General features: G+C 39.4%; 1 protein-coding gene across 1 annotated transcript in view; it reads right to left on the reverse strand.

The window, feature by feature from the left end:
- The window catches only part of BRDT (bromodomain testis associated), a 52,707-nt gene extending 28,878 nt beyond the window's left edge, over positions 1 to 23,829 (reverse strand). The window contains exons 1-10 of the mRNA XM_039486321.1: positions 23,623 to 23,829; positions 17,439 to 17,681; positions 13,202 to 13,339; positions 12,175 to 12,304; positions 6,423 to 6,601; positions 4,681 to 5,043; positions 3,197 to 3,325; positions 2,749 to 2,937; positions 406 to 590; positions 43 to 332 (exon numbers count right to left, since the gene is read on the reverse strand). Coding sequence (XP_039342255.1) covers positions 43 to 332; positions 406 to 590; positions 2,749 to 2,937; positions 3,197 to 3,325; positions 4,681 to 5,043; positions 6,423 to 6,601; positions 12,175 to 12,304; positions 13,202 to 13,339; positions 17,439 to 17,630 — 1,795 coding nt within the window. The 5' untranslated portion in view covers positions 17,631 to 17,681; positions 23,623 to 23,829. The remainder of the gene's footprint in view (positions 1 to 42; positions 333 to 405; positions 591 to 2,748; positions 2,938 to 3,196; positions 3,326 to 4,680; positions 5,044 to 6,422; positions 6,602 to 12,174; positions 12,305 to 13,201; positions 13,340 to 17,438; positions 17,682 to 23,622) is intronic.
- Positions 23,830 to 26,312: the final 2,483 nt, after the last annotated feature.

A 26,312-nucleotide genomic window follows, 5' to 3' on the forward strand; every position in this document is an offset into this window, starting at 1 on the left:
AAAACATAGTGTAGCATTTATCCATGATATATACACACACACCATGTTTTCTTGGTCTTTTCCTTAAACAAGCCATCACATATTTCTCTAGTTCTCTAAGCGTCGATGCTTTTAAAGTTTCAAAGTCTATTTCTATCTCATCAGGATTAGAGTTTCTCAGTGAAGGCTCTCTTGACTGTATTATATATACTACTTTTCCAAGCTTATCTCCAGGAAGTTTATTTATGTCCAAACTCAACTGCCTTTTTTCATCATAATTCATCGGCTTGGCACTATCCTCATCTTCTGATTTACGTGCCAATGAGACTTGCTGCTTTGTTTTCTTTGACTGACTGCAAGAGAGAGAGTTTACTGCATTGAGAGCAATTTAAAATAATTTGTCACCCACACAACCCTCACACTTACATATTTAAAGACAGTTTTTTCTTCAATTTCTTTTTTTGCTTTAGCTTTTTCTTCTTTTGATTCACATATTTGTATTTGGATTTTTCTTTGCCTCTTTTCCCCTTTTTAGACTTTCCTTTTCTCTTCCTCAGCTTGGGCAAGGAGGTTTTGGCCAAAGCCCGCAACTGCTGATGAACAGCTTTAAGCTGTCAAAGAAAAGAAGGAAAGAAACTAAACATCTTGATAGTCATTACAGGAAAAATACTGGGGAGGGAGAAACTGGTCCTGAAGGCCATGGAAGAGTTTTGGCAGCTGGGCAGGGATGGACAGGCTGTTTACTCAGTAGTGTAACAAGATTTTGGAAGGTAGAACGAACAGGAAGAGGGGAGCTTTGGAAAATGGGGGTCTGCATTAGAGGGAGAACATTTGTAGCAAGTACATGTGCACATGAGGGTTGTCTCTTGCCATCCTCCCCCAGACTTCCAAAAAACAAAAGTTAAAAAAAAAAATCTGTCTTCCTGCAGGAACATCCCAAAGCTTTTCTTTAGCATGAAAAACTTGGGGCTCAAGTGTCTCAGTGCACCACTTCCCACCTCCTATGAGGTGGTTCTGTGCAAGGTAGTCTAGAGGATGGGGGCAGAGTCTTCACATACTAAGTCCAAGCTATTTTGGAAGTCTGGTAGTCTGGACAGACAATTATACTGAAACCAAGACAAAGTGCTGGCTTCAGCATAATCAGCTGGAACTATACAACACCTGCAGAGACAACACATGGTTTGTCCAAGTTAAAAAAAAAGAAAAAAAAGGGACCAGTTTACATTGTATAGGGATTAAAAGAGGAAAGGATGGATAAGTTGTCCAAATGAGACACATTAGCTGGATAGTTCACTGCAGAACAGTTAAGCAGAAGTAAGGGTGATGATCAATTAATCCCCTGGCCCTCAGCAAAATGGAGAACACACATCTTGATACTGCTTGAGTAGTCATCTTTTCCAAATTAAGTAGCTCAGCACACTGAAATTTAGAGCTAAAACCCATCCACCTTTCATTAGATTTTGTAGCACTTCAGCCAGAATTTGTGCATCTTGACAGAGATGCAAAAAGACCAGTAATTGTCCTGATGGAATCTCACAGTGGCTATGCTCATTAAAATTCAATAAATTATATTTTTTAAAAAAGAGTAAGATGATACTAAGGTTGCAGTCCCTTTATGAAGGCTATCAACACTGTAAACTGACAGAAAATAGAGGAGCTGTTAACGTTCCAACTTGAATTTAAGAGTTTAAGTTTCAGTGGTGCAATTAATTTATAAGCAACTTATCACTGATGCTTTCTTGCCTGCAGGGAGACTGATAATGTAGTTGCCTTGTTCATTCTTAGGATTTGGAGGTTGTGGATGAGAGAGTCTGCATGCAGCCTCCTCTTAAATTACTGTTTTCAACTCTTGTCATAGATTAATTACATTCCCTTAGATTTGCAATAAATTTTTAGATTTGACCTATGATCTTTACAGTATGCCAGAATAATCCCTACTGATATTGTTCCTCAGACAGGCATACCCAGCAGTGATCCGTAGAAACTTCACAATCTTGTTTACAATAGTCTAATGTAGTCTAGCTTCTTATTAACCTGCTTTCCACAGAACTTGAACATACTCATATTCAGGTCCAGCTCCTAGGAAGAGGCACCATCCCCCCCCCCCCAGCTCCCATTGTCCGGGAACCATTGGCCACTTCCGGGGTGCAGTGTGGTGTCAGAACAGATAGGGACTAGCCTACCTTTGCCAGGCAGCATCACCAACGGGACTTTTAACTGGTTAGCACCAGTCGGTGGTGCTAACCAGAGCCATTACGACCCAGTGCCTTCCATTCTGCAACCCAGTACAGGGTCGTGACCCACAGTTTGAAAACCACTGCCCTAAGTGACTTGTCTTGATGCTAACTGGCTCCCTCTTCAGCTGCTTGAGAGGTGCAAAGAGCCCAATGTGATTAGGGCTTCAGAACAAGGCAATACCAACTTGATTTAGGCTCTTTTGAAATTTTAATCCAATGCATTAAAAAAAACAAATAGGTAGCAGATACCCTATTCAAACAAACAACAACTGCCTACTGAAGGCTCTGAAGCCAGTATGTAAAAAGTTAAGCCTGCTGTTAGAGAACCTGCCATCTCCCACTAGAGTAACCACAGCACAATGTGCTACCACATAAGAGGATAATTCGGCACCACCCCAAATGCACATTTTTGTAATACATTTAAACTCTTTACAGACAGCTCATGGTTCTAGACTTTAGAATGGATACATGTGATCGAGAGCCACCACAGGCTACAATAGTCGTGCACTTTGTACAGAGCATTGTTGCTTACTTGCTCCTGAAGCTTTGCAAGGCGTCGTGTTCTTTCTTCTTCTGAATCTTCAGATGATCTTTCTTCAGATGAGTCATCACTGCTGCTTTCACTAGAAAGAGCACTTGCTATTTCTGTTTTGGGCTGTGACGGTGGTATACTTGCAACAGGTTCATCTGGAATTTTGGCAAATTGCATCTCAAAGATATCCTAAAATATAAATAAAAAAAAGTTGGGACCTCTTTATAGGAGAGTATATCATCTTTACCGATCTCTTTATATTGGTCTAGATGTCCTAGAATGAACACAGGTCACCTAGCACCCAATGATTTCTCCTCTATCTCAGAATCTAATTCTCCAAAACCCATTACCAGAACAGCTCCACAGTGGGAACCTTAGGTGGTCCAGAATTTGTTAGTCTCTAAGGTGCCACAAAGACTTCTGTTTCATTTATTAAGTGATAACTCACCTGCAGTTTTCTTGCCATAGCAACCACTTCATGGTCTGGAGAGTTGTATTTGTAGCAATTCATAAACATTAATCTAATATCTGCAGCAAACTCTTGTGTATCTTTATATTCATAGTTATCCATTTTCTTCTATGAGGAAACAGAATAATGAAGTTAAAGCTTAGATCATCTAAAATGCAAGATACAGATTATGTATCTCAGACAAACACCAAAAATAGGTGGTTGAAGAAAATTGACACTTCCAGCAGCAGAATAAATCTGGTGCAGTAGGGTCACCATACTGCAGAAGCTCCAAAACCACCATTAAAAGTAAACAAACAAAACAAACACCACAAAACCTCATACACCACATAGCCTCTTCTGACTTAGAATATTCTGTTGCAAATATTAACTGTCAGCAATATAACTTTATTGAATTAAAGCTATGATACTAACAAGCTTTGAATAACTAAACTTTCTGCTATAGTACCAAACACCTTTAGCTAATGTTCAGTTATAGATTATAAGGAATCCGCATTTATTTAGTTTGTATTGTAAGTCACGTAGATGACTGAAATACTCTGTAAATAAATCCAGGCCAAGGTTTTCCAATACATAAAAAATAAATATGGGCACTTAAAGTTGGGTTCCCAGACCCCAATTTTGCTCCCTAAATAAGTGGCCTAATTTTCAGAAGAACTGAGTATCCAACAGCTCCATTGAAGTCAGTGGGAGCCATTAAGTTCTCAACTCTTCTGAAACGTAGGCCACTTATTTAGGTAGCTAAATTAGGGTCTGGGAACCCAACTTTAGAAAGCAACATTTTATAAAAATAGGTATCCATTTTTTCAGTCATTGACTACACTGTCTAAAGGACTTATTTTGTTTCTTATAAATGGGGACAAACATGACAAAGTTTGAATTATCTCCCTACCATTTGAGATGGGGGAGCAGTTAAGTTTAAGACAAAACAGGGAGCTTACACAGTTGAGACATCTGGGTGTCTGCGGTTTCAGATTGCATCACGAGTGAGCGCCTGAAGGGCTAGAGTGATGCTTAAATACTGGGAAAGCGATAGAGACTATTACCTTTTTTATATATGCTAACATTAGTCATATATAAAGGTGACCCAAAAGGTACTTTGACATGTGCCCCGATGGGTTTATACAGATAGGCTAGACTAGACTTGGAAAGCTTGCACCACCACTAGACGTTTGCTTGAGTGAAAGTCTTAACTGTAACTTAAGCCCTTTTACTAATTTTTAAGCTCAGTTCACCCTACAAGCAAGCAAACTAATTACTTTACCAGTTAATCAACATGAAATAACCATAAGACACTATGTACAGCAGGATATGCAGTCTTTGTGCCTCGGTTTACTTTCCTTAAAGAACCAAGTCCTCATGACATTTTCAGATTCAATTTAAAAGATATATTTAATTTATGACCATAAATTCCCTACACAGGAGAATAAACCAGAGTTGTGAATCTAGCCAAAACCCCTTACCTTAATAGTTCCAAGGTCTATAGGGCATTTCATGGTATCATGGTGGTCATTGAGCCCCAAAGCTGTAATGTCTACAGGTTTATAGAAAGGCCAAGCATATGATGCATGTTTCTTTGCAAACATTTCTTTAAGGATTTCACTACAATGCTTTAGTTGTTCTGATAATTGAACATTTTTGACAACTTCAAGTGGCTGTTGAGAATCTGGCAAGTCTTTCTTTAAATAACTGTCTGGTACACTACGTTCACTTTCTCCTCTACATGATATTTTAGCAATTTTTGGTTCATTAAGTGCTGGAGAAGATTCACAGCTTGCTGTGGATATTGTAGTAGTATCAGCCTTCCTTTTCACACCCTTTTTAACCTAGAAAACAAAAGTTTACATAGACTATTTCAAGTAACTAGAATCGCACAATTCCACAATAAATAGCAAAAAAGAAACTTTTGTTTAGTTGTTTGGGTTTTTTTTAGACAAAAACTTCAGTATTTTTTCTCCACAACTGTTGAACTTGTTTCTACAATTTTATATTTAAGACCTACATTTTCAGCAAAGTGTTACAATCTAGCATCAAAGTGTAAGGCTTTCGTTAGAGCCTTTTGGAAGGAAAGTGTACTACAGTTTAATTTATTTTGCCGTCACTTAAGCAGGGTAAAATCTCAAACAAGTTACTAGATTATGAATTTGACATTACAACAATCACCAGCAAATACAAATATTCCTGCACTCTAGTATTTGAGGCCATGAGTATAAGTTTTTAGCTCTTCGGTTTTGTCTAAAATTGTGCTGCCTCTGGTTTGGAAGAGATACAATATATGCACTTTGCCACTAACTCACTAAGACACTCAGATACATATTTTTTCTGAAAAAGGTCTGGCAAAGAGCATGCATGTTTCCAGCTGGAATACTTGAAACAAAGCTAGTTGATATGAGATGGTTTGATCTAACCAAAACGGCGTGTTTTCACACACAGGTCCAGATAGCAGCAATTGTTTCTGGTAGCTCCAGGGCCGCCCAGAGGGTGGGGCAAGTAGGGCAATTTGTCCCAGGCCCAGCAGGGGCCCCTATGAGAATATAGTATTCTGTAATATTGCAACTTTTTTTAATGGAAGGGGCCCCGAAATTGCTTTGCCCCAGGCCCCCTGAATCCTCTGGGTGGCCCTGGGTAGCTCATAAAAAAGAGTTGTTTAAGATAAATTTACAACAGAATAGTTAACAGGTAGTATGGTTATTTTGAAAACTGAGCATTTCCATCATATCATGGACTTAGTTTACATTAAAACTAGGTCAGTTCCTTTTGAATATTTAATTTTGAAGTTAAGCAGAGATCTGTCCCCATAGTGGGAAACCACCTTTAACTCAATATAGAGCAAAGCTACCAGTCTCTCAAACTATCTTTCTAAAAAACAAAAAAACACATTCATTAACTCACCTGAGCACAACGAAAAGCAAAACACCAAGATTTAAATATACAGTAACCCTACATTTTGACTCAACCTCTGCCCTATATACTGTAATTAGTGCTGCCCCACTTATTCGAGAGATCAGAAATTGTGTATAAAAAAAATCTACACTTTGTAAGATGCAAGATAAATAGGTTGTGCTTATTCACAGTGCACAATGTTAAATTGTGTTCCAGTAGTTTTGTGCATTGTGATCCACACTATACATGGATGTACCAACTACTGCCCCAGACAGTATCAATCTACTTTCATTTAGAAGCCAGTATTCAAAAGGTAACTTACTTTTATTATAGGGAGTGTGGCTGACATGAAGGTAGTCGATTGAGCCATTGACAGAGGGGCTAGCACAAGCTGCTGTGGTACTGGAGTCATCACGTGAGGCTGCTTAACAATGCTTTCAATTTGCTTCTGCAGTTGATTTTGCTTAGTGGTACAAACTCCTGAATCAGGCAGCTGAGCTCCTAATAAATCAAACCAATTTACACTGAGATGTGTACTTTGGTGTCCCAACAATTCCAGTCCTATGTGCTTATAGAAGAGATCTTCTAGGTCATCAAGTCCAGTCTCCTGTCATTGCAGGCAACTTAGTCATAATCCCATTGATGAATGTATCAAACCCCCATCTTTACATGCCAGTCATAATATTTCCTTTCACAAAGCTCCTGTTCGTAGGCGCAAAGGCTACATGATCTTATTTTCAATTGACCAAATACTTACTTGCAATTGGTGCTCTCTGAAGCTATACATAAGTGCAACAATTACCATTCTTGCATCCATGCTCCTAATGCAAGACCAGATGGGGACTCTCCTGGTTTAGATCTGCAGTGCTAGTTCAGCAGTGGAGTCATAGTGCCCCCAAGGGTCTTCAACTGAGTTAATACCCTTGAAAAAAACTGAACTAAACTATTTATCTTTGAAGGCAATAGTTAGTTAAAACATCTTTTTTTCAGTGACACAGGCTTTTTTAGGTCTTGGAAATAGAATTTCTCCATTGAGGTCTGCCATTTGGATTTAAAAATGTAGAATAGAAGTAGTACTGGAACTAGAAACAGATACCCAATAAACAGTGATGACAGAAATCCTCTCTATAATTTAAGTTCTACTAAGAGCCCAATATTCCAAAAGTAAGTTTACTAATTTGGAGAAGCACTTAGGTAGTCAGCTTGGAAAAGGGATTCTGTAAGACCACTTAAGCAAGCTAATTATTAACTTGAGGAGTTCAAGCAACGCTGATTTATTGTTGTGTACTGCAAGTGGCTGCCCTCAGAAATCTCCCATGTGAAGTCTGATTGAAGGTTCAGTGTAGAGGCAGACATTCCTTTAAGGTGACCCTAAAAATCAAAGGCCTGCCAAAGATGTGACAATAAAATATTAGCTCGGCCAAACATTAAGAGATGGTTCTCAGAGCAGAACATGTTGTCGTGATAAGCAAGAGAGGTTGGGTAGGTTATCGCAGGACATTAGTTATTCCACATGAAGTCCTTAAGATCTTTGAAACAAATTGTGGAAGAGAATCTCCCTGAGATGGGTGTCAGAGTGTATGAATAATCTTGATAGGTGACTTATTGAAACTGAATCTTGATACCAGCTCTAAAGTAGTAAGATTCATTTACAGTATCACCTCGTTAATGAAGAATTTAATGTAAGATGGAATGGCACAAAAATGAGGCATCAAAATTGACTCATTTTCCTGCACAATCTTCTCCAAGAGGATGGAAAGGAAAGCTGGAGTTATCCCTAGGAGCCAGCTTTCTTCCTAACTACCGCTTGTATAGACTTCCAGGGTAGTGTGGCTGTTGTTAGCACTGGTAATTTTTCCACTGCCACTCTAGCCCTTTCAAGATGTCTGGCCTGGTCCTGTTCAGTATCAAAAATAAGAATAAGCCAGTCTTAAAGAGAAACTAAACTTTCCTTAGGGAGGTTCATGGAGGAACATCAGTAATTTTCTCAGCACAAGTGCTAGCCAAAAGCACCACGAAAGTTTATATATTTAAGTGCCAAATGTTCCAAGGACACTTTGTATCTAGATTAGGCAATAGCCAGTCAGTGGTGACGCATACTTTTGAGTAAACTGGAGAAGTGTGGCATTCGTGTAGACACTCAACATAATGAAGATCCCTTATTCTGCTTCACATGAGGCTTTCAAGCATGAGGCTTATGGTCTTCTAGGGAGCACTGGGGAGACCAGAAGAGTAACATGGAAAAAAAAAAGTAAGTCATGGTCCACCTCAAAGCAGACTGTTTTATTCATCTAGCAGACACCACGCCAGGTCATTTTAAGACACTGTAGGGATGCTTAGGGCCAGTTCTCAGGATGGGCAAATAGGGCAGTTGCCTCAGGCATGCCAAAGTGCAATGCCACTTGATTGGGGGGGGGGGTGTGCTCCCAGTTAGCTTGCCCTTTTTATTTTTGGCTCAGCTGCTTGAGGGGTGGGATGCAACAGGGCAAGGCACAAAAACAGCTAGGGCCTCTTCTTGGGATGCTTCTCAGATATACCTGAGATAAAAGGAAACAGGGAAATCCTCAAGTTTCTTCTTCAAAAGTAGTAGAACTGTTTGACAGAGGATTAACTTCAGAAACCGTGGAGCCGTGAGACCTCCACCATAAGTACAGCAGTAACAGAATATTTAAAGAGGCGTCAAAAGACACAAAACAGGACACAATTACAGATTACACAAGTTTTGGTAGACAGCCATCAAGTGAAGAGGATGATACAGTAGAGGCAGCTGAGAGCAGTGCCCTTTTACTGTCAGAAGTGAAGGAGTCACGAGAGGCAACTGGAGATAGGGTGCTGCAGCTCTAATTAAGGCAGCACACAGTATCATTTGTTAGTGATAACAGCTCATGACTGTTGGTCTACTGCCAAGTGCACAGACCCAAGAGTTGGCACCTGTGTCATTGTGTATCTATCTTGTAGTTTCAAGGCAAATCCAACATAAGTTTACTGGTGATTCCTATAGAGAGGATACAGTCTCACATCTTTCCTGTTAAATGTCTCTCTGGCAACGTATAGCATTTTGAAAACAGACAAGCATAAACTTCTGAAACTATGGTAAACATTGTTATGTATAGGGTGACCAGACAGCAAATGTGAAAAATTGGGATGGGTGTGTGTGTGGGGGGGGGGGGGGGGTAGTAGGAGCCTATATAAGACCACCCCAAAAAATCGGGACTGTCCCTATAAAATCGGGACATCTGGTCACCCTAGTTATGTATAACATTTAATAAAAGGTATGACTCACAAAGCTCCAAATATGTAGAGTCAGGGAGGGAGGGGAACCTATTTGGAGAGCATAATGGTAGAGCCATTGTAGATTAGATTAGATTTCCAAAGTTCATGACCAAAGTATATCTCCTCATTGTGAAAGGAAATGAGAAGCAGCATATTGTTATGTAGAAGTTAATAAGCCTCTCTACCTTCATTTATTCATTTGAGAGATAGTGAGGTAGGCACTAGTCCAAAAGGTATTAGAATGGTTAATGTTTATACATTAGGGCTGTCAAGCAATTCAAAAATTAATCGCTATTAATCATGTGATTAAACAACAGAATACCATTTATTTAAATATTTTTGGATGTTTTCTACATTTTCAAATATATTGATTTCAATTACAACACAGAATACAAAGTGTACAGTGCTCACTTTATATTTCTTAACAATGCAAATACTTGTAATCAAAAGTAAATAGTACTTTTCAATTCACCTAATACAAGTACCATAGTGCAATCTCCATCATGAAAGCTGAACTTACAAATGTAGAATTATGTTAAAAAAAAACTGCCTTAAAAAATAAAACCATCTAAAATTTTAGAGCCTACATATCCACTCAGTCCTACTTCTTGTTCAGCCAATCGCTAAGACAAATACATTTGTTTACATTTGCAGGAGATAATGCTGCCTGCTTCCTGTTTACAACATCACCTGAAAGTTAGAACAGGTGTTTGCATGGCACTGTTGTAGCCAATGTTGCAAGATATTTATGTGCCAGATAGGGTGACCAGACAGTAAGTATGAAAAATCAGGACAGGGGTGAGGGGTAATAGGTGCCTATAGAAGAAAATGCCCCAAATATCAGGACTGTCCCTATAAAATAGGAATGTCTGGCCACCCTAGTGCCAGTTGCGCTAAAGATTCGTATGTCCCTTCATGCTTCAACCACCATTCCAGGGGACGTGCGTCCACACTGATGATGGATTCTGCTCAACAACAATCCAAAGCAGTGAAAACCGATGCACGGTTCATTTTCATCATCTGAGTCAGATGCCACCAGCAGAAGATTGATTCTCCTTTTTGGTAGTTTCCACATCAGAGTGTTGCTCTTTTAAGACTTCTGAAAGCATGCTCCACACCTCGTCCCACTCAGATTTTGGAAGGCACTTCAGATACTTAAACCTTGGGTTGTGTGCTGTAGCTATCTTTAGAGATCTCATATTGACTGTCTTTGCATTTTGTCAAATCTGCAGTGCAAGTGCTCTTAAAATGAAAAACGTGTGCTGGGTCATCATCCGAGACTGCTATAACGTGAAATATATGGCAGAATGTGGGCAAAACAGAGCAGGAGACATACAATTCTCCCACAAGGAGTTCGGTCACAAATTTAATTAACACATCAGCAGCATGGAAGCATATCCTCTAGAATGGTGGTCAAAGCAGGAAGGGGCATATGAATGTTTAGCATACCTGGCACGTTAATACCTTGCAATGCCGGCTAAAAAAAAAAGTGTAATGCAAATGCCTGTTCTCACTTTCTGGTGACATTGTAAACAAGAAGCGGGCAGCATTATCTCCTGTAAATGTAAAGAAATGTATTTTTCTTAGTGATTGGCTGAACAAGAAGTAGGACTGAGTGGATATGTAGGCTCTAAAATTTTAGATGGTTTTATTTTTAATGCAGTTTTTTTGTACATAGTTCTACATTTGTAAGTTGCACGTTCATGATAAAGATTGCACTACAGTACTTTCATGAGGTGAAAATACTATGTTTTGTTTATCATTTTTACAGTGAAAATATTCGTAATAAAAATATACACTTTGTATTGTGTTGTAATTGAAATCAATATATATGAAAATGTAGAAAAACATCCAAATTTAATAAATTTCAATTGGTATTCTATTGTATAACAGTGCAATTAAAACAGATTAATCTTGATTAATTTTTTTAACCTGATTAATTTGAGTTAGTCATGTGATTTAACTGTGATTAATCAAGAGCCCTATTCTAAATATATTTCTTTATACAGCACCTTTAATCAGCAGATCACACTTCTATGAAGTGCTCAGAAACATCTTAATTTTACAGAAAGAGAAGCAGAGATACAAGAATACTAAATAATTTTATCAATGACAAACAGTAATTTAGTGACAGATAAGAATAGAAAACCAGACAGCAGAAGAGTGCAGGTCAAGAGCTATCACACCTGGAAGAAGGCTAGCACAGATTTGTATTTTCCTCTTCAAATACTTAATTTTACTTTTAACTTCCTAACTTAAAAGTATACTAACTAGCTTATTTTTTTTTAATTGTAAGTCAATAATGGAATATATGCACTGCACTTCTGCTCCTTTCAGGAAGCATCTTTCATCAGATGGATAAACAATTTTTCCTATAACTACATTACTGTACCTGTTAACTGTCAATGCAGAGAATGAGCTAAACCTCAAACTCCTGTCAAAAAGGCAGATTTTTTTTTAAAGTTATTCAGCGAGAACTGGAGAGGGTATTTATTATTGGCATATTGAACCTGCTTAAACCTTGAAGCAATGATTTTTTGCCTGTCTACTGAATTCCAGGAAAATCAAGTGACAGTTGTCATTTTGTGAAATACAGAGTCCTGACCAACTGCTCCACAGCAAAGTTTAGTAGCATTAGATTTTAGTCCAAATAGGACAGTTGCCATAAAATTTTACTAATCTATAGACTTGTCAATAATATCAGCTCTCCCACAATTTGATGTTTATGAAAAAAAGTTGTAATTAAAATGTGAACTGTTAGCAAGTTAATACATTAACACTGTATGTAGTCTAGTATTTACCTTCTTGTTTCTTCCCTTTTCTTTTCCCTTTGTTAACAATAACTATTCTCTCTTCTGGAGGCATTTGTGACACTTTCTGCAGAAATACTTTTTCTAGCTCTTGTGCCATAAAAACAATGTCATCGCCTGGCTGCAAGATATACCGGTAATTATGTTTGTAAATCACAGAATATAGGCAATATACTTTAATACAAGAATATTACATTCAGTAGCATTATAATACACCCATGTTCTGTTGCATCATGCATTACAAGTTTACTGTCAATCTGAAGTGAGATTATAGGGTTTCTAAATAAAGTCTGATTACAGAACAACCTTAAAAAAGGTTACATAACCCACCCCACCAGTTCCACAAGTTATGATCATATTGAAAAATATAAATGCCCCTCCATCCCTTTATTATTTCCTTCTATATTTCCCCAACCATCCCACTCCTACACAGAGACAAGTTTCAGGCTGTTCACTTGAGCATCCTTCAAATCCTAAGGATACGGCAATCAAGTATTAAAACAAAACTGCCTGAGTTTGCCACGCATAAGAAGCATTTTAAAAGTTGCTTCTTCCCTTGGTCTGTCACACACTATTTTGTCAGTAATTATACATTGCAAAGCTCATCTATTCACCCACCTTCCTGAAGGAGTGGAGTGTGGAATTCAGGATAATCAGGAGTGTGTCTCTTACTTATGATAAGCTTTTTAATTGTTAGCCCATGTAATCGCACAGCAGATATGTCTATGTTGTGTAGTGTTGTAGTGGGTTTGTTGGTAGTATCCTTGTATGGGGACATTTATCCTTTTGATGAATTGTACAGATGGCTAGAGGTCGACTAGGTGCTTTTGGTAAGTTTGAATAAGTATTAGCAGCCTATTTAAATAAATGTTTTCTATTAAAATTCAGAGACACGTTAGGTTAGTTGGCCGTTACAAGTAACAAAATGCATCAATAGCGAACACTTTCAGAATTGGGTATATGGCCTACCGAACACTATACATTTACTACAGTCCCTTCTTTTTAGCATTTTACATACCTTGTTATACACATAGCAGTTCGTGAACATAGTTTTAAAGTCTTCAATGCAGTCTGTAGCTTTTGTATAATAATTATGTTCCAAACGCTTTTTAATTGTGCTCAAGTCCATGGGTTTCTTAATGATATTATAATAATCCTGTAGTTTTGAAAAAGATGGTTAAAACCATACAATTTGTGAATTTAATTCAAGAGTTACTAGGACACGAGTGCTCTTGTACATTTGAGGACAACCTGTTAGCCTTTACAGGAGAATAGAACTACTATGTTGCTGAATTTGGAATAGGAACATTCCATTAAAAGAAAGCTTCCTTCAGGTTTAAAGTTACCATTAAAAGCATCATAAGTGCCACAACAGCAGAGGTACTATGGAACTTAATTTCTTTGTACTCCTCCCATTGCATGATAGATTTTTTTTTTAAGAGCATTCATTTCAATAGTATTAGGACCATGTGGCTAAATGGCACTTCTGCTATGAATAATAGTTCTCTTGTATAGCACTTTTCATCTGTTGGTCTCAAAGCAATTTACAAGTGAAAATAAGTATCCCCATTTCCCAGATGAAGAAATGGAAGCAAAGACAGGCAAAGAGACTTGCACAAAATTGCAGGCAGAGCTGGGAATAGAGTCAAGGTCTCTTGATGTCTGTCCAGTACATTATCCATTGGGCCATGGTGCTTCCCTAAAAACAAAGGTGAATTCAATCCCTAGCTGACTGACTCTTAAATTAAAAGAGAGAGTCCTAGTAGAACTGCTTACTTCCGCCTCTGGGAATTAGCACACAGTTGTTAATCTCTAGGTTAGAAGAAATCAGAAACATTCAACAGTTTTACACTCTCATTAACTGTGTTACATATGCTTCAAATAATTATGTTAGTAATGACGACCTCTGAAGCACCTCTAACTAGAGCAATTTATCCACTGGAACAAAAGGCTCAATGCATCATAATAATGTTTAAGTATCTGTTCAACAACATGACCAGAAGAACATTTAAACTACACAGCTAAAAAACAGCTATTGTCAAACTACTGATCTCTTCTGCCACCTCCTGTCCCCTTTTGGTGTCAGAAGAGTAAAGTTAGGCATTCGTTGTCCTTGTAACGAAGCCAGACAGAATTTATCGTAGATTATGCAAAAGTTGAAGCTATACTATTTCCAGAAGTATGTGTTAAACTCTAAGTGGCTGCCTTAGAAATTTGAAGAGGCAGAACTGTCCTGAGGCTAACTACAATTGTTGCCACAACTTTGAATGAATGACCTACAATATTAACCTTAAGTGACAGTTTCTCCTAAGAACAAAAACAAAATGCAGACGACAGTCACTTTGACAGTGCTTTTGGACAAACTGACCAAATGAGTTTGTCAAGAGACATAGATATGGATAAAGGGTTTTGTCTGCTGCTCCAAATAAAACTGATTGTCTGGAGGGACTGATTTATGAGAAAAACTATTTATATCAAAGTTTGGTTAAGTAACAACTACGTAACGTAAACAATTTATAAATGGCTGGTACACGTGGGCACTAATGAAAGGCAAGTTTAAGGGTAATCTAAGGGGATAACCAGGAGAAACTTGACTGAGTTGAGAAATTATAAACCTAAGAGCAACATCTTTCAGCATATTAAAAGTCTAAGGGCAGTTGTGGTGGAAGCCCCATTCCTTGACAAGACTAGAATAATATATACCCCTTTACCCTCCCAAAAATTAGAAAGAATACAGCAGCATCCTGAGGGAGTTCAGAATTGGGTAACAGTAATGGTTCAAGGCATAAAACCTCATATTGAGAGAGACCAGGATTGCATAACCTGAAATGCAAAAATAAGAGTACACAATATAATTAATGTTATTGAGAAAATAGAATGAACAGAAGTTTGATTTGTCTCATAATACAAGGAACAGTCAGTGACACCAAATTGTGCAGAGAGTTTAGAACTGATGAAAGGAAGCACTTTTTCCACATAATACACAATTTGCTTGTGGAACTCATTGCCACAGGATCTCATCAAGACCAAGAGCTTTACAAGATGAGAGTTATAGCCAGAGTTAATTATGTAAAAACACGCACACACACACACCCACCCCAAACAAGGATTTGGGCAGGGATAAAAGCACTCATACTTCAGTGCATAAGCCAAAAACTATTCAGGGTTAGGAGAAAGCTTTATTTGGGGACAAGTAATCCTATAATCACTCATTGAGGTTTGTTACACCTTTCTTTGGCATTGTTCAGAAACAGATCCTTAGTGCCATACTACTGGGCCACTGGTCTGATTCAGTATGGCAATTGCTATGTTTCTAAGTCTTCTTTGGTAAGGTATTAGAAAGATGTTAGATCATCTAGTTAATTTCTATTCTTTTAATTTTATAGTGTGCTATTTCAGAAAATAAGTATTCATTGGTCCAGACAGAGATTGATGCTATAATCCAGCATTTAGGGCACTCACCTAGGATGTGGGACACTCAGGTTTCAAGTCCCTGCTCTAAATCAAGTAGAGTGGGGATTCAAATCTGGGTCTCCCACATCCAAGGTGAGCAGCCTAACCCCTGGGCTGTGACTGGATATACACTTTCTTGAGAGGAATTCTATAGAACAAGCAAGAACCAAGCCATTGAAAACAATGCTCATAACTCAAGGACTTCCAAACTGAGAAGTGTGGCTAGCCTTCTTTTAGGAGGTATGCATACATTTATAGGTGATTTTAAGAATGGAATATTGCCTTTTTAAGTTTCTTGAAAGTTATCTAAGGGGGTCTGCTATTAAAATGTTGCATTACATTGAAAATGAAAGTTAAAAAATCAGAAGTTTGGTCTTTCACTTAAAAGTCAAGACGACTTTAGATTACCACAATGAGCTATGCTGGTCAACTGATGCGTAATTCTGTATTTGAAATGGAGATTTTGACAGGACAGATATAGGGAGAAACCAGACTATCCTAGCAACAAAATGACCACACATTCTTAGTTCTTTCACCACTCAAACAAGTTAAAGTCTCAGGTTGCCCCTACATCAAGCCCCCGGAAGAGTGAGTGAAAGCCATACAGCAGGCATATGGTGTTGAGGAAGTCTCACAAGGTTTATTTTTTTAAACTCTTAGTATTTGTATTCATCTTCTCTGCAGTGTAGAAAAAAAGATAAGTGATACACTGTTAGCAGAACAGAGAAAGAAGCTTATGAGCATCATCGGTCAGTTTCACCACCTTCCCATCAGAGAGACATGATGATTACTGAAAAGAAGTAATCCATTAATTTCCTGGTGTGAAGTGTTAAGTGCTTGGACATGTCACAAACAAAACCAAATGTCGATCAAACAAACATTACACATCTTCAATAGTCAATATTTTCTAATAAGTCTTACATGCATAAAAGTAAATATAGCATTTTAAACTGTTCCAAAAGGTGCTGTATTTTCAGATTATGAAGCATTAAGGAGTGCTAACTTCTAAGGGGTCCGTGAGAGGTGTTGACACTATTCTCGGAACCCTGAACTAAAGTTTGAATGGATACATAATGCCCTATAAAATGTTTAAAAGAGGTCAGGAAACTATTGACTATTTTAAGAGCAGGTGTCTTTAGAAGGGTACCCCACTCCCACCCCCCAAGAGAAAGCTTTTTCTAGTGGGAAATTCATCTGGGTTTTTCTTTCTAATATTTCTCTTGTGCACATCAGGTCCCTGACATCTTTAAACATTCCCACCAGAAACTCAAATGAGGCCTTAGAACAAACAAACATAACATTAAATCGGGATGGTATTTTGACAAGTTGCATCAGATTTTCAGTGGTAGAAGCTATTTGGATTTTCTCCACTCTGGAGAAAGTGGCTGCAAGATCTCAGACAGACCTGATAGCTACTTACTGGGGACAATACAGTTTAGAAGCAAGTATTATTTCCTGACAATTCCTATCATAATATAGTCATGGAAGAGTAAAGCTCTGGGCTAAGAGTCTGTGCTGCACCTCTAAGAAGTGCAGCCCAGAACTTGCAGCTCAGGAGTAGCTGGGTGGGGTGGTTTAAGACCCCTATATAGACTTCCCCATCCTGGGCTGCTTTGTGGGCTGAAATACTTCTGGCATAATGTAGATAGTCCCAGGGGCCTAAACTGCAGCACTGAAATCTGCTACTCTACAGAGATTCTGGGTATTTGTTCAAGACAACATTTCAGTTCACCTTTAAGATTTCACTTGCTTATTCTTCAACATATTATAAGGCTTAATACAATACTCAAATGGAGTCTTACAGGAAGGTTTAGTGCTGCAGCATCTACAGGCTGGTGAAATGGCCAGGAAAAGTTGTGTCTCCACATAGCTTTCATGACCACCCTCTGTAAATATTGAAGTTGATTTGTTAAACAGCCAGTTTTTTTAGGATTGATATATTCTGGAGGTGGAGGATTAACAATAGTTGGATGCTGTTGATTTGGAACAGACATCTTTAGTGAGTTTCTATAGCCACATGTTCCAAGGTCTGTTATAGCATCAATCTGTGAAGAAAAAAAACAAACAAGTTTTAATATAATTAGTATAAATATTGTGGGACAAACCAAGTCAGGAAAAGTATAAGCTTTCAGTACGTAAGGTGAAAGAGACTGCTACATGCAATCCTAAACACATTCATTTTTAGCTCCTTTAATGAAACAGTTCATTGGATGCATCTCTAACAGTGATAAGGCACACTTGAGATCACGGAAATGACATAGGATACCGGAAAAACCTGGAATTATGGGTCTGGATAACTCAAACACCTAGTTAGTTTTCTACTTATACTCATTCATGGGCCCAACTTCTGTTGGTGAGGGAGACCAGCTTTTGAGCTTATACAGACCTGAAGAAGAGCTCCGTGTAAGCTCAAAAGCTTGTCTCTCTCCCCAACAGAGGTTGGGCCAATAAAAGATATTACCTTATCCACCTTGACTAATATCCTGGGACCAACATGGCTACCCCTCACCACACACACACAAATTTTCCTAGATTTGAAGCTCAGGTTAGAAATCTCAGCTGCTGTATAATATAGATTTTTGCTGTAGAACAGGTCAAGATTTGCATGAAATCTGTTTGATTTTTCAAATTACAGTAATGTGCAGCTTTACAGATGTGTTGGTCTGACCTAGAATACAAGAATAGGTCTAATATTAACTGTCTCAGACATCTCTACCAAACCACTTCAGTTATGACATGCAACCACCATATAAAATTGCACATTCAAATAAAACTTGGCTTTGATTATCTGTTTTTCCAGGTTTGGCCATATGCACAAGAATATCATTTGTATCTTTATAACATCCTTGTTATGTACAAACAAGACTGCGACAGCTTTATGGAATGCTACCCTGGGACACCATCTTAGTGCATTTGAAATCAGTTAAGGGGACATTACTAGAGATTGCTTGCAATCATTAGACTTTTGCCAGTAGATAGTGCTGTTGTGCTAAATTAATCAGTCTTTAGCATGTTAGAATGCAAATATGTATTCACTTAAGAGTAGGAATAAAAGGTTCTTTAAGAATAGTGTTGTGTAGTACAAGTTACTACAAGACTAATCATATTGTCATCCAGTTTAGAGCTGAGAAGATACCTGAAACAAGAATTTTAAACACCTTAAGTAGAAAAAGGGTTATTTCTGAATGTTACCAGATAATTGTTAGAAAATGAAACCAGAGCATAACTTTTATTACTGATTTTACCCAAGAGGAAGCTAAATTTTAAGTTACAATACAAGTAAATTCAAGAACTATAGGCTGTCATTTTCTGCTGACCTTACTAAAGCAAATATTATTCAGTGAAAAATAATCCTATCCAATTTCTGTTTGCAAACCAAAAGACAAATAAAAAACCACACACATCTTTGATCAAGATATACAGTGAGATGTGATATTTTCCAAGCAGAAACAATTGTTAGCTTTGAGTTGATTAAAACAAGTCTAACACCTTAAACTCATTCTTATTGGAAGGAGAGCGTCTTGTCAGACATGAAATATTACATCTGACATTTTGATCTGTTTTCTCATTTATTTTTGCATTTAAAAAAGCCTCATCTCTAGCTGTGCTTGTAGATCAGAACTGTTTTGATTTCTCTCTCATCTCTGTTACTTACAGAAAATAGAATTTTCCAATGGATATTGTCATTAATGTAAAACAGTTTCTTCAGCTAATTTAATTTCTTACTACCGATAAGTTAGCCTAGCAGTTTTCACATCAGACAATTGTACCCAGTCAGAGACTGTATCAATAGCCGAAGCTTGCTATTGACTTTCAAGCTTATTCATTTAAGGAGCTGGAATGTCAAATTATACTGTATCTCAAGGTACTTTTTGGTCAACCATTTTAATAAATAAGCTGATAATGACCAACATTAAAGAGTTTAAGCAAAGACAGGCTAAGCTGTAGAGTTTATAATAACAGATCCAATAATGATAATTGAAAGATGCATGTAAAAATATTCAGGGCTTTGGAGCGGAGCCTGGAGCTGGAGCTTGGAGCTGGAGCACAGCTCCAAAGCCCTGAAAATATTTGTTGTATTTATTTTTCTAAGCAATGCTTTTAGGACAGACCTACCATACTGTACAATTTTAAAAAGGGAAAATTTATATTTTATGCTTAGTGTAAAACAAACCCTGAGATTATGCAGATATTTTAATAGTTGCACAATTCCCTTTAAGTTGTAGAATAATTATATTCCATTGTCAAAGTTTTCTAGAGAAACTAAAGTCTGGCTCTTCTTTTTGTAAAGCAAATCCTGAAAGCCAGTGGGAAGTTGGGCAACTAATTTCTTTATGCGTTTTTGAACATCCCATCTTAAAAAATGAACTGATTCAGGCTGTCACAGCCTGAGATTAGCACCTCTAAGTAAGGTGTGAAGTGCCTCATTCATCTCAATCCTATGTAAACTCTGGAGATTTACACACGTGTTTGACCATATCACAGCTGATCACTGTAGCAGACATTTATTCAGAGCTATTGGACATTGGGTAGGGTGTAGCAAAGTACTCAATTGCTGTCAAGTGTTGCAGGGCAGGGCAGCAAAGGCATTCAGCGGCCTGGTCTACACTACGCGTTTAAACCGATTTTAGCAGCGTTATACTGATTTAACCCTGCACCCGTCCACACAATGAGGCCCTTTATATCGACATAAAGGGCTCTTTAAACCGGTTTCTGTACTCCTCCCCCACAAGAGGAGTAGCGCTAAAATCGGTATTGCCATGTCGGATTAGGGTTAGTGTGGCCGCAAATTGACGGTATTGGCCTCCGGGAGCTATCCCACAGTGCACCATTGTGACCGCTCTGGAAAGCCATCTGAACTCGGATGAACTGGCCAGGTAGACAGGAAAAGCCCCGCGAACTTTTGAATTTCATTTCCTGTTTGCCCAGCGTGGAGCTCTGATCAGCACGGGTGGCGATGCAGTCCCAAATCCAAAAAGAGCTCCAGCATGGACCGTATGGGAGATACTGGATCTGATCGCTGTATGGGGAGACAAATCTGTTGTATCAGAGCTCCGTTACAGAAGACGAAATGACAAAGGATTTGAAAAAATCTCCAGGCTATGATAGACAAAGGCCACAGCAGGGACTCAGCACAGTGCTGCGTGAGAAGCATAACGGAAAGCCAAAGAATCAAATGGACGCTCATGGAGGGAGGGAGGGGGTACTGAGGACTCCAGCTATCCCACAGTCCCCGCAGTCTCCGAAAAGCATTTGCATTCTTGTCTGGGCTCCAAGTGCCTGAATGGTCAAAAACATTTTCCCGGGTGTATGTCATCAATTTACACCCTTCCCCCACCACTGAAAGAAAAGGGGAAAAAAATCGTTTCTCGCCTTTTTTCAATGTCACCCTATGTCTACTACATGCTGCTGGTAGACGGGGTGCTGGAGCGCTAAACAGCAGCATCCTCTCCTCCCCGGTGGCAGACGGTACAGTGCAGAAGGACTGGTATCCATTCTCATCATCAGCCCGTGAGTGCTCCTGGCTGGCCTTGGTGAGGTCGGCCGGGGGCACGTGGGTAAAAATAGGAATGACTCCTGGTCATTCCCAGCAGATGGTACAGAACGGCTGGTAACCGTCCTCATCATAGCAACTGGGGGCTGAGCTCTATCAGCCCTCCCCCACCCCGTCATGTCTAAAGAAAAGATTCTATACTGCCTGGACTTTGGAATCTTTTCATTCTGACTGCTCTATCACACTGCAGTCAGAAGCCAAAAAAAGAGTAGCAATAGATTCAACACAGAGCCTTCTCCTGCGCTGTTACTGCCCTGCCAATTCATGGTGGTATCACTAAGGATTATTTATTATTTTCCTATTTAATTCATTAAAAACTTCAAATTAGTTTACCTGAACTTGCTGCAGAAGTTCTGTACCTCAGAAGCCAAACTTGCAAAAAAAGCTATCCAAGGTTCTGGGAATTCACTCAGCACTCCACACAAGAAGAGAAGATGGTGGCTGGTTGCAATATGTCCAGCGTGAAAGGACAAGACAGCTCAGCACATAAAAGCTTTATGTTGTGCTACTAAAGAGGCAGTAGACAGGAAGGACAGAGCACGTTTCATGAGTCTTGGTTGCTTGCTACATAAGCAGTATCTAGTGTACCATAGAGGACATGCTGCCTTGCGTATAAAAGTTTCTATCACTGAATTCTAGTATAGTCTAGTTCCAATCATAGTTTATAGGTACTCAAGACAAATTATTAGCCATTGAATAATTTAAATTGAATTTCTGACTACTATTTGCAGGAATAAATGTTCATTGGGATAGTTCCATTAATACCTAGCTGTTACATGGCATTTCATCAGAAGATCTTAAAGAGCTCAAAAGGAAGGAAGTAGCCATTTGACAGATGAGTAAACTGACAGAGAAACTGATTTAGTCAAGGTCAACCAGCAGGCCCATTATAGACCTGGGAATAAAACACAGGGTTTTGAATCCCAGCCCAGTGTTCTGTCCACTAGGCTTCAGCCAAGTGCCATTTCTTAGCAATCCTTTTTGCTGGGAGGCAGTTTTAAGCTGTGTATTGTTTTTCAGCCACAGGTATAAAAGCCATCTTTTAAAAATGGTATTGAAAATTCCTTTCCCTTTAATTTTTTAAATAAAGTATCAGATTTAAATTGGTTACTAGGTTTAAGGTTGGATATTAAAAGGTAAAGACAAAGGTAAAAGAAAAGGTAGTAATTGGGCAAGAATTAAAAGATTGTATTGGAAACATCACAGAATTTAATTTGAAGCACTTTTAATAGTTAGGGTTATAAAATGCTGAAAAAATTAAATAGTATCAGAGTAACCAAGTGATCAGGTAGAGCAGCTTTTAGGCACACAATAGTTTATATAGCACCTGGGACCTGTGTTTTAATTAAGGGGATGGCAGCTAACACCCATCATTTTGGAGAGTGCTGTGGGATCCTGAACTTCCATAATCTACACAGCCAGTAGAAACAGTCAGAAGAGACAACTTTAACCTTGCACCTGAAGGACAAAGTTGTTTTTATTTTTTAAACCAGCACTTTCCCTCCTGTAAAATAAGATCCTTTGTATGTATATGAAAGCAAGGATTTGAGTAATTTCTGTCCAAATAAGTTATTTGAGGTCCTCCCGCTTCCCCCACAACTGTAGAGTTACACTATTGCCAGCCCCCAAGCAGTCAAAAAGTCAGAAGGCTAACCCTCAGAAGTCATGAGATTTTAGGAAATAGTAAGGTTTTTTTTTGTTTTAAGTAAAGACTGAGCAACTCACATAATCACATCACTCCAAGAGTTAGTGCTTTAAGAAAGATACTATCAGGAGTCAGAATCAAGTCATAAGATTTGGAACAGTCTCATGAGATTTTAGTTCACATGTTATATCACAGGTAATATTAGTTATCTGCTAGAAAGTGTATGGGAAAGCTGAAAGGTTCCCTTTATAAAGTGAATAGGATTTTTAGGACATACTTAGCTTCTATACCCCCTTTCTGGAAACACATGCCATTACTCAAGATCAGCCACTCACACATTAACACACCATGTTTGAACAGAGATATGCTATCTGCCAAGATTTCTGTATGCACTAGAAGCATTAGTCCCTCCAACTAACAAAAAGCTGTTATATACTTGATGTTCACTGTTGTTTTAAATAAAATGTTTACTTAAGTACTGAGGGGCAGGGGGCAGAGAAGGAAACTCAACACAACTAGTCTAGGCCCTATAGGACTCATCAGAGCCTTCCCACCCCCATCTCAATCTCCATCAGCAGTTCAGATTCCTTTTTCAGAAGGGCTGTTATATTATCCCCAAAGCCATGAGTTTATTGAACACCAGCCAGCAAGGCTAGCCATGTAAATATTAGCTCTAAAATGGCACCAATGTACAGCTGCTGTCAGAGACAAGCCAGACCAAATAGCATCACCACTAACCAGCTAAAAGCCTGAGTACAACCCTTACTTAAACCAGACATCCATTTACCTTAACCCCAGGGAAGTAGCCTCAGCTCAGCATCTCCCTGCCTGCAGAGGAGGAACAGAACCTCAGAGCAGGGAGGGGGAAGGCTTATTTAATTCTTCCCACAGCTGCTTTATCTCTGTAATACAATCACACATACAAAGTATAGGGGAGGTCCCCAGCCTAAGCTAGAGTAGAGCCTTCATCTCTGTTCCAACAGTGTTCTTGATCAGGGATTTATCATTATAAAATGGAAGCAGCTGGCAGGAGTCAATAGTGACCACCTGGTTATTTATACTTAGGCCCACCCATTCATTGGCTGGTCAGCAAACCAGTTGGAAAAAGTAAAATCTGGAGCCAGACAATTTTTGTTCCCCACTACTCCACACTCTAATGTCTAAGGAGAGAGCAAGTGTTGATACAACCTGGATCCAGCACCTGGATCCTGCTGATCCAGTCAGTTTTTGGCCCCAATCCTTCAAAATCTACTGCCTGAATAAAAAACAAGTTTTACTACGCCTGCTGTACCTTAAAAATCTGGACTCTAGTGCACCCCAGGACAACAATACTACAAAAACTCAGATCTAGTATCTGGATCCTGCCAAAATTTGGCCACAGATCCAGAAATTGTAACATCAAACTAAAGAACAACTGTTTTAAACAACAATTTTAAAAGGTACAGTGTCCAGCAATATCCAGATAGATCCAGCTTTTACTCTGATCCTAACCAGCTCACTCTTTTCAAAGCAGGTAGGTGGACAGGCAGGAGAAAGGGCTAAGAGCTGCTACCCCTGTGATGATCTTACTGGAATGGGGCTGAAGGAAGAGGGGAGAATCTTTTAGAGGCAGCAGGAGGGTACAAGAGTCTCCTTCATTGGAGTGTCAGAGATTCCCACTTCTGAAGAAGAGGGGGAGGAGGAAGACTGTTTCAGTGAGAGGGTGGAAATCCTCCCAGTGGCTAGGGCACCAGACTACGACTCGGGAGACCCAGATTCAATTTCCTGCTCCACCACAGACTTCCTGCATGATCTTGGGCAAGTCACTTAGCTTCTGTTCCTCAGCTATAATGGGGATAATTACACTTCCCTACCTCATAGTGTTGTGAGGATAAATCCATGACAGATTTTGAAGTCCTTTGAAATCTACTGATGAAAAGTGCTATATAAGGGATAAGTATTATTATAAACTTTTATAAATGGCAAGGTGCAGTGGAACTGTGGGTCTGAGAGATTTTTGTCATTGGAATAAGAGAGAAATGCTTCTTGATAGTGGAGAGGAAGGTTCCCTCATTGACAGAGACATGGACAGAAATCTTTTGTCATTGGAGTAGGAAGGACAAACTTTCTGAATGGTTACACCGGAGACAAGTTGCCCTCGGTGAACAGGATCCTTTCTTACTTTCTCACTAAGCTTTCTCCCTCAAGTTTTCCATTTTGCAGTTGCTTGTTTGTCTTTGTCTTTAGTCAGATAAGTTTTCCGTGCCATTCTGTGACTATGGAAACACTGTGCTTGAAAATCATATTGTTTTATTTACAATCACTTGGAAAACTGTACTTTGAAATTATAATTCCTTTGATGTACTGTTGATGTTAAAAAGGATTAAATAGGATGATTTTACAATAGTACTTGGTTTCAGTTAAACATGATGAGAACAGTGCTTAAAATGCTTCACTTCTCACATGCTGTGTAGACAGAATGCTGCAGCTTGTTTTACAGCAATACAGCACATCTTGGTTATACCTTTGTTCATTGTGCTGGATTTGTATTTTATTATTAATATTCATCCCCTCCCCATCACGCCTGTCTGCCATTTTGACTGTGGCTGTGGGATATGACTCCAGACAGCCACTGATAATTGTGGATTGGGGACTTCTGGGTGACAGTGGCACCCATGCAACCACTTGGTGAAGAGAAGGAGAGGGAAAGGAAAAAGCACTGCCATCCTCATACAAAGCCACTTCTGCTATTTCAAAAACAGTGGTAGCACCCTACATTAAAGCCTGTGTGATGGGGCATCTGCCCCATACTGACTCTGATAGGGTTAAAACCCAGCCTGGAGGGCAGCAAGGAAAAAAAAGCCAATCAGGGCCCAGCTGGCCCACATATAAAAGGAAACTGCAGGGCAGGGCAATCTGCTGTAGGAAGTTTAAGGGAGGAGATTGATTTGCTAGAGGGCTATAGAGACTAGCCCTGTGAACAGGGCTGCTAGGGCTTGCAGGCCTGAGGCCCAGGGAAGAGGGTGAAGGAGCCAGAGGCAGGAGCTGAAGGTGCTGGGGCTGTGGGGAAGTAGCCCAGGGAATTGAGACAGACTGGCGGAGAAAGAAAGGAGGGGCAGTAGGAAGCTATTGTTTACAGGATCCCATCCTCCCCACACTTGCTGCTGAAGAAGTGGCCAGACTATGGTCTGCCAAGCTGCTGTGAGAAGGAGTCTACAGGAAGGGGGGAACCTGGATTGTGACACAGCTGGAGGGCTGTGCCATGAGGCAGAGAGACCAGAACTGCAGTGGGTCTGCAGCAGGGGCGGCTCTAGGAATTGCGCCGCCCCAAGCAAGGCGGCACGCTGCGGGGGGTGCTCTGGCGGTTGCTGGTCCCGCGGCTCCGGTGGACCTCCTGCAGATGGACCTGCGGAGGGTCCGCTGGTCCCACGGCTCTGGTGGACCTCCCGCAGGCATGCCTGTGGATGCTCCACCGGAGCCGTGGGATCAGCAGACCCT

This window comes from Mauremys reevesii, linkage group 8, assembly GCF_016161935.1.
Source record: "Mauremys reevesii isolate NIE-2019 linkage group 8, ASM1616193v1, whole genome shotgun sequence".
NCBI lineage: Eukaryota > Metazoa > Chordata > Testudines > Geoemydidae > Mauremys > Mauremys reevesii.